The 8,909-nt window shown below is 42.4% G+C and overlaps 1 protein-coding gene across 1 annotated transcript in view; it reads right to left on the bottom strand.

The window, feature by feature from the left end:
* Nucleotides 1-8,909, bottom strand: part of AMPD2 (adenosine monophosphate deaminase 2) — a 78,307-nt gene that overhangs the window by 44,635 nt on the left and 24,763 nt on the right. The window contains exons 2-4 of the mRNA XM_068134849.2: nt 5,532-5,659; nt 5,028-5,158; nt 1,253-1,321 (exon numbers count right to left, since the gene is read on the bottom strand). Coding sequence (XP_067990950.2) covers nt 1,253-1,321; nt 5,028-5,158; nt 5,532-5,659 — 328 coding nt within the window. The remainder of the gene's footprint in view (nt 1-1,252; nt 1,322-5,027; nt 5,159-5,531; nt 5,660-8,909) is intronic.

Genomic DNA, 8,909 nt, shown 5'->3' with positions numbered 1-8,909 from the left:
AAAAAACGCTGAGCCAATCTCCACCAAATTTTGCAAATGTGCTGGGAGTACCCAGTCTGGTCATGGGTACAAAACAAAAATCCGGTTTCAGTTGGTTGAACTGTTTCAGAGAAAAGTACATGCATTTTTTTTTTTTTTTTTTTTTGCTTTCATCCAATATGGCTGCCATACCACATGACTGATGTCATGACATTGCATTATCGATAAAATATTCGCCATAGAGTCCCTCCTTTATTTAATGTTTTGTATCAGACAAGCACTTGCAGGGAAAAAATATTTTAAGCACACACACATACACCAACACACACCCCCACACACACACACACACACACACACACACACACACACACACACACACACACACACACACACACACACACACACACACACACACACACACACACACACACACACACACACACACACACGTTAAAAGAAATCTAGTTTATCCATCCATAATGCTATATTCTAAAGACTTTATCATAAAATACAAATGAGACCCTTGGAATCAAATAATCGATTTACTTGAACAAAAATTCGCTCCTTTAATCACAAGCTAGCCAGTTTTAAAAGAACATATTTCTAGGATCGAGAGAGAAGAAGTGGGGCCTCAAGTTTTAATGCAGCAGGACAACTACTAATGTTTATTATTTTACCACAGCACGAACCATTGACGAGGATACGGGAGGAGCACACAAAATTATATTGCATCACTTCTCCAAGCAACAGAAAAATATATTGCAACAATAACAACTAGGTGTTAAAAAAGATTATTTTTCACACGTTTTACTTCATTTTACATCCTTTTTGACAACAACAGACATGTAATGTTTGTGAAGTACAACTTGCTGTATTTTGATTCATTCGGTCGGCAAAGCCCCGGGAGGCACACCTATTGATGGTAAACAGTGAAAGTCAATGTTGTCCTTTCCATGCCCGACCTTTAAAGTTGTACAAACATTGTATGCTGAACCACCAGAAATCATGAGCTTGCATTTCCGAGTCCCTTTGCATTCTATTTTAAATTGCTGAACATGAAAGAAAATTTAAAAGTCGAACTTGTGGCGGCATCTTTTCTTCCACACTAAAAAAATCTCAATGAGCAGACATATGCTGGGAGATTTGGAATAGCTAGTAAGTATGCAAGTGGAGAAAAAGACAAAGGCAACTAGTGAAACAAAATTGGTTATCAAAGGGACAAGATAATGTTCAGGAGCAGAAACTTCAAGGGCAAAAGTTTAAATCAACTTACTCGAGACTTATCGTGCTGTCGGTTTTCAAAAAATCGTACTTCGCTTGACTCAACAGCAATGGTTTTTTCCTGCAACATGAAGATCAAAACAAAACAAGCATTCTGAGTATTGCGCTGCAATACATGTCCCCGACCGGCAGTCTGTTGTCCGGAAAACTGTTGGGGAAATTCCCAAAGTTCAAAGTGCCATAACTTTGTCAAAAATGATCGAAACGTCGTGAAGTTCAAACTTGATCTGTAACTTATCATGAGGAAACCATATGCCAAGTTTGAAATCTTCAGCGTTAAGAGTTTAGAAAGAAAGGTCCAGAAAACTGTTGGGGAAATTACCAAAGTTCAAAGTGCCATAACTTTGTCAAAAATGATCGAAACGTCGTGAGGTTCGAACTCGATCTGTAACTTATCATGGGGAAACCATGTGCCAAGTTTGAAATCATTAGCATTAAGAGTTTAGAAAAAAAGTCCGGAAAACTGTTCTTTGCGTGACGGACAAACTGACAGACTGACAGCAAACCTATAGTCCCCTCCGGTGAACACCGGTAGGGGACTAACAAGAAATTGCACAAGCGGAAATAATAAATAGAAAACATACTCGATGTTTGTTTTGACCAAATAATGTCAATTATCACCATCACTGTCAATAATAATATCACTATCAATGGCAAAAAATCCAAGCATGGCATTTAAAGAAAAAGCATTCTAAAATGAAACTAGAACGGCACTCTCCGATGTGCCGACATCGACCGATATACTTCCACCCACATGATTACATTAAACATACTTGTACCAAGTTTGATTTCTATCTCTTCAGCTATTCACAAGTATCACATTTTGACCTGACATGACATCTGACCTTTGATACCAAAATCGAATCAGTTCATATTTTCATCATAATATACACTTGTACCAAGTTTGGTCAAAATCTGATAATTTGGTTATCAGAATCATTGGAATCTCCCGCGATGAAGCCAACTCCGAGGGCCTTTCACTCACTCACCGCAGGTAGGTTGGTGGTCTTTGTCTTCTACCGAATGCCATCCGGCCTTGCTCCCCCAGCTCTCTCTGGGCTCTGTCCCACAAATATTCCTACAGGTCGCACAAGATCTCCCAGCAACCCTCTTCTGGTGAAATTGCCAAAATCAAAACTCTGCTCACCTTCACTCTTTCATTCCTCTTTTTTCCCGCCTCTGGACCAAACTCCCTCACTCTCTTCAATCCCACTCCTCCCTCTGGGTCTTTAAAACAGCTGTTCACCACCATCTCTTATCTTCCCCTATCCAAAACCTTTATCTCTTCTACCCCCATGAATTCACCCCAGATCCACTTTTTTCTGAAATACCAACTTCTTTCCTGGAAGTTCTGGCTGTGTCCATGTGTTTTATACTTTTCCCACCCCCCCCCCCCTCAGCCTTCCCATGCCTCCTCCCCCCCAGCCTTCCCATGCCTCCTCCCCCCCAACCCCCCAAGCCCTCTCCCTCTCACAGATCTCCTGATGTCCCTGTTTTCTGCTGTTGTACTTGTGTGCTTCCCTCTCCCCTATTTGTCTTCTGCTCCCTTTATTGGAGGTTGTGTGTCCGTTTTTTTTTTTTTTTGTGATTGATGTTAGCTCTAACACGAGCCTCGATCTTGTATACAATAAATAAATAAAAATATATATATCCCATCACTGGTTCACAAGTTAGCGCAGTAACAATGTTTACCCAATGGCACCTCTGACCTTTGACCTATTCACCACATAATATAATCGGCTTAATCTTTGCATCATAATACATACTTGTACCAACTTTGATCAAAATCCCATCGCTGGTCCACAAGTTATCGTGGTAACAGCATTTTTACCCAACATGGCCTTTGACCTTGTGACCACAAAATATAGTCAGTTCATCTTTACCTCATTATACATACTTGCACCAAGTTTGACTTGGATCCCTTCAGCCGTTCTCAAGTTATCGCGGTAACGAAAACCTATCACTGACGGGCACACAACCCGAAAACAATGCCTCCGGAGGTATAAAAGTATTCAGTTGGTTTTCAAAAGCTTTCAAAAAATTAGCGATAGTTGTGAATTATTTTGCTCTGCATTCTTATACAAAATAATGCACAATTAAGCAGAAAGCAAACCTGGAGAACTTCTCAGCAATTTTTAATGAGGAAGACACGTCATCTCTGGAAAGCTGCTTTAAAAAAACCTAAATTTTACCCCACTACTCGCACCCAGCCACAAGTCTTTCCCCCGAGAGTTTGCTTCTGTATTCACATTGTCCACCCCATGCATCCTCCCCTACGCCTTATTACTCCCATCACCGATTGTTTGTCCAAGTCTCCCTCTATTTGACCTTCGACCCTGCCGTTGGAGTCCTCATCCTCCCCACTCTTTTGCTCTGTTGCGTCCTCATCCGTTCCATGTTTTAGCTGTCTCAACCAGCCTCCACCTTTACACCAAAAAAACAAATGAAATTACCGTTTTAGAAAACAGTACACAAGACAACACTGCCTCCAAATGTATTACTGGGAATCGGCCATATTTTTCACACAATTCTTAGGATTCAATTTAAACAATTTTAAAAATCACAATTACTGAGTTCGTGAAATGAGAGTTTTGATTCATTACAATTATGACGAATGGTGCGATGGTATCGCGTCGTGTGCGTGTGTCCTGTGTCGAAGATTTTTAAATTAACACGTACATGCACACACGCACTGACATATATTTACAGAGTATAAAATGTATTTTATTGGGATAATTATAAAGGTGATTGATTATTGGAGACTGTTTTGTTAATGAGAATTCTGCTCTGAGAGGTGTGTTGAGCGGCCATGCCACACTCGTGCTGTTTGCGAGATGGAAGGGTGGGGTGAAGGCCAGCTCTCCCCGTGTGGACACGTGGCGTTGGCTGGAGCCACACCGGCTTTTGTCCTCGATTGATAAATGCAAACATCTCGCAAGGGCAACATTTGCTTTATAATTAATATGAACTGTTTATATGCTCCATCTTGAATGTTAAACGAAATAGTATACCATTTTAAATGGTCGTGAATTTGAATTATAATGTTGGCAAATTAGTAATTGTATTTTGGTTAATAAAATGAGTTTAAAACTAAATATATAAATGTTTATACAAAAGTCAAGATGCCCCTGGGGGCTCCAAGAAGTCCAATTCCTCGCGCTTGTACGTGCTGTACACGACGACATCGGCCTTGACTATATCTGTCTCGTCAGGGAGTATAAAAGGGAGACTCACTGGAGTATCCAGCTTAGCAACAATATCCAGTGAGAGAGTAAACCAACAAATGCCTTGATTGGCTAAATGTTGAATTGGTAAAATGTAACTAAATGTGCGAGGGTCCTCTCTCATGCTTGCATAAATGAACTTGGAAATCTAACGTCTTTCTGCAAGTATTAATAAATTATTGAACTCTTATTCTTGGAACTTGATTGGAGTACACCAATGTCTTTTTAATGTTTCAACTGAAGTACTTTGAACCTGACAGAAGAGTGAGGGAAAATTGCTCCACACCTGTGTGTTTGTCCTGTGTCTGTGTGTATGTGTGTGTGTGTGTGTGTGTGTCATGCGTAATGTCACCCCCCCAAAAAACCCCATAGCTTTCCTTGTCATACTCAAAAGACAAAATACACCATTTGAAGAAACTGATCGCCAGCATCAGTGCTGCAATTGTTTGCCAGAAACCAATTTGCCTCAATAATCACATCTTCAGGAATGAATGATCCCATAAAGAAGAAAGCCCAACTCATGGCCAAGCATATAATACCCACAGAACATCAAACGTGAGTTGCCGTTGAAGGCTTTGGCGAGTCTCCTCGAGGAGTTCAATTGGCCGCTCCTCAGGGAACTCGTAAGGTGCACTCCGCAGTTCCTCTTCGACCATGGAGCGTGAGAAGAGCTCCTAATTCATTAAAAATAAAAAAAAATTATAATTGAAATTTTTTGTAGTAGTTTGTTTTCGCACGTCATAGCATTTGTGGTTAATTTCTATTTTTCTAAATAATTGTTGCATGTACATCATTTCACATTGAAAGGTTGGAAGGGATACGGTGAGGGGGGGGGGGGGGGGGGGGGTTGGTTAGGAGGGGCGTTAAAGGTAATTCACATCACATTCTTGAAAGAGGAAAAGCACAGCAAATGTGTTACGCCAAAGTCGAGTGTGAGGTTATGGGGCCTTTACAAAAACTTTTGCCAATATATTGCAGTTTGAGGAAATCAATGAGTTTGAATAAGCTCGGCTTGTCTGAGGTCAATCCTCCAGGCATGCTACCCACCTCAGCAAGTTTGGTGATCTTCTCATCGAGGGGAGATGTTGCACCACAGAGGTTTGCAAAATATGATGTCTGTGAGGTTGCAGACACTGTACTGCAATCAGCCTGAAGCCCATCACTGCCACACTCATCTGAGGATGCAGCAGAAATAGCTTACTTTTACAAGCAACATAAAAAGAAGTACGGATCAAAAGCATTTTAAAAAATTTTTTTTTAAAGCTCCACAATTTCCATCAGCTACAATTTAAGGGAGACTCACTTTCCACAAAAATTGCAACTACAATGGCATTCAATAGAGCACATTACTCTATCTGGCTGGGCACTGGACAGTTTACGATTTGTGTCCCACTGATCGGCCGGATCTGGATCCAGACCTGAACCAAAATGGAATCAGCATGTTCTAGTCACCAACTTTTTGAAATAAATCATCCACCTAGGTTGTCACAACTAGTCCACAACTTTTTGAAATATCATGCAATATATCGTTTTTTGTAGATCTATTTTGTAGATGATCAATATATCATTTTGTAGGACACACAAAAAAAAAAAACGATATGAATTCATTCATATTCATTCATATCGTTTTTTGTCCCCATCTCCCAATGGTGAATATTCACAAAAAAAGAAAATTCTCATATCCAGATTTTCACCGAAATTGAATCAATTATTTCTCCTCAAACACCCAACCTGTCCACCAACTTTCATCCAAACCCTCATCAAGCAATTATATAAATAAATAAATAAATAAATAAAAAGAAGAAAAAAAAAGACAAAAAAAAAAAAAAGACTGGCAGTGCATTCTTCAGTCACGACCGATATGCGTCCACCCACATTATTACATACTTGTACCAAGTTTGGTTTAAATCCCTTCAGGTGTTCTAAAGTATCACATTTTTAGCTGACCTTTGACCTCTTGACCCCAAAATATAATCAGTTCATCTTTACATCATACTACATACACTACATGACCAAAAGTATGTGGACACATGAACATCAAACATCTCGTTCCAAAATCATGGGCATTAATATGGAGTTGGTCCCCCCTTTGCTGCGATAACAGCCTCCACTCTTCTGGGAAGGCTTTCCACGAGATTTTGAATATTGCTGAGAGGATTTGCTTCCATTCAGCCACAAGAGCATTAATGAGGTTGGGCACTGATGTTGGGCGATTAGACCTGGCTCGCAGTCGGCATTCCAATTCATCCCAAAGGTGTTCAATTGGGTTGAGGTCAGGGCTCTGTGCAGGCCAGTCAAGTTCTTCCACACCGATCTTGACAAACCATTTCTGTATGGACTTCGCTTTGTGCACAGGGGCACTGTCATGCTGAAACAGGAAAGGGCCTTCCATAAACTGTTGCCACAAAGTTGGAAGCACACAATCATCTAGGATGTCATTGTATGAATGAATGATCGTTTTAAGGCCATTTTCCCCACTAGAGCAGGGGTTAGCCTTGTGGGCCCCATGACAATCATGGTTCCCTGTTTGAGGCAATGTTTTTATAGCCGGATGCCCTTCCTGACATTGTATGCTGTAGCGTTAAGATTTCCCTTCACTGGAACTAAGGGGCCTAGTCCGAACAATGAAAAACAGCCCCAGACCTTTATTCCTGCTCCACCAAACTTTACAGTTGGCACTATGCATTCCGCTAGGTAGCGTTCTCCTGGCATTCGCCAAACCCAGATTAGTCCGTCGGAATGCCAGATGGTGAAGCGTGATTCATCACTCCAGAGAACATGTTTCCACTGCTCCAGAGTCCAATGACGGCGAGCTTTACACCACTCCAACTGACGCTTGGCATTGCACATGGTGATCTTAGGCTTGTGTGCGGCTGCTCGGCCATGGAAACCCATTTCGTGAAGCCCCTGATGAACAGTTGTTGTGCCGACGTTGATTCCAGAGGCAGTTTGGAACTTGGTAGTGAGTGTTGCAACCAAGGACAGACGATTTTTACGCACTATGCACTTCAGCACTCCCGTTCTGTGAGCTTGTGTGGCTGACCACTTCGCGGCTGAGCTGTTGTTGCTCCGAGACGTTTCCACTTCACAATAACAGCACTTAGTTGACCAGGGCAGCTCTAACGGGGCAGAAATTTGTCGAACTGACGGGTTGGAAAGGTGACATCCTATGACTGTGCCACGTTGAAAGTCACCGAGCTCTTCAGTACGGCCCATTCTACTGCCAATGTTTGTCTATGGAGATTGCATAGCTGCGCTTGAGAGATGTGTGTGTATATATATATATATATATAACGGTTTTGAGAAGTGTAACGGTTTTTTGAGAAGTGTAACAATTTTTGAGGAAGTGTAACGAATGTGAAAACGTTACAATGTGAACGTTACAAAAGTATGGTAACACCCTGGTAATGTAAATAATGGTCGCAGCCGTCCTCCTAGTTAATTCCATGAAACTTACACGCAGGCCACGATATATCTTTTTAAATAGTGTATTTCCTTATTCTATGTAGGCTAAATATGTGTTTCCCACTCGATTGACTTTGCATTGTATCAAACAAAATAAGCGTAGGCCCTTGCAATTTCCCCAAACATCTCCGCTCTCCAAAGTTCCTTTCAAAAGGGTGCGAGTTGTGTTCAATCCCGCAAGCCGCCATTGCCCATGTGCTAACCTCGGAGAAGAAAGGCGTGTCTCCACCTCGTCATAGAGGGGAGGAGTGAGCCAGAGGGTCGCATGGCCAATCAGCACCGCGGTGAGCGACCCAGTAGGCGTGCCCTCGCAGCCGGCGGCTTGATTCCGCCCCGAGTTATAAAAGCGACTGTAAGGGACTGCTTCAAGAGATGACCTGGGAGATGAGCGAAGAGGCGACACCAAGAGGAGCGGTGAGATGCGAAACGCTCCAAGCCAAAGAGGAGAGGTACTCGGGAAGGAAACCAGCTTTGGAGAGATGCGCTGAAAGGAGGGAGACGGCTCCACCAGAAGGAGAGGAGCAGGTGTGCCCGAGCCAGCGCGTGACGTCTAAAGCATCGGCAGCGGATACGCGACGAAGGGTTTTCCCGCCAAAAACCGCGAGAAATTGAGAGCTGCTGCCTCCGACCCTCCTCCCTCTCCAGCAATCCACCTCAAGCCCTACCTGCCTGCAATATCCCCCGTGTAAGTGTGAACGTCGTCTGTCCTACTCGTTGTCTTGGGGTTAAGTAAAATGAATAGTGTAAGTTAACGATTCGCTGTGTGACTGCTTCTTCCATCCATTGCTTGTGTGTGTATAATAAATCTGTTCTTCCTCCGTACTCTGTCTTCTTCTCTTTTCATTCTCTTGCGGTCGCTTTAGAGGTTTCCCGATTGAATATCTGCGGTGCGATCTGGTCAACGTCGGGTGGAATCGGGTTCTAATCGGGGAGTAACTGTTTGGACGCGGTAATACCAAC

This window comes from Myxine glutinosa, chromosome 13 (genome assembly GCF_964187855.1).
Source record: "Myxine glutinosa chromosome 13, kmMyxGlut1.1, whole genome shotgun sequence".
In the NCBI taxonomy this organism is placed as follows: domain Eukaryota; kingdom Metazoa; phylum Chordata; class Myxini; order Myxiniformes; family Myxinidae; genus Myxine; species Myxine glutinosa.
The sequence above is the reverse complement of the archived record's forward strand: the minus strand, read 5'-3'. Positions and strand labels throughout refer to the sequence as shown.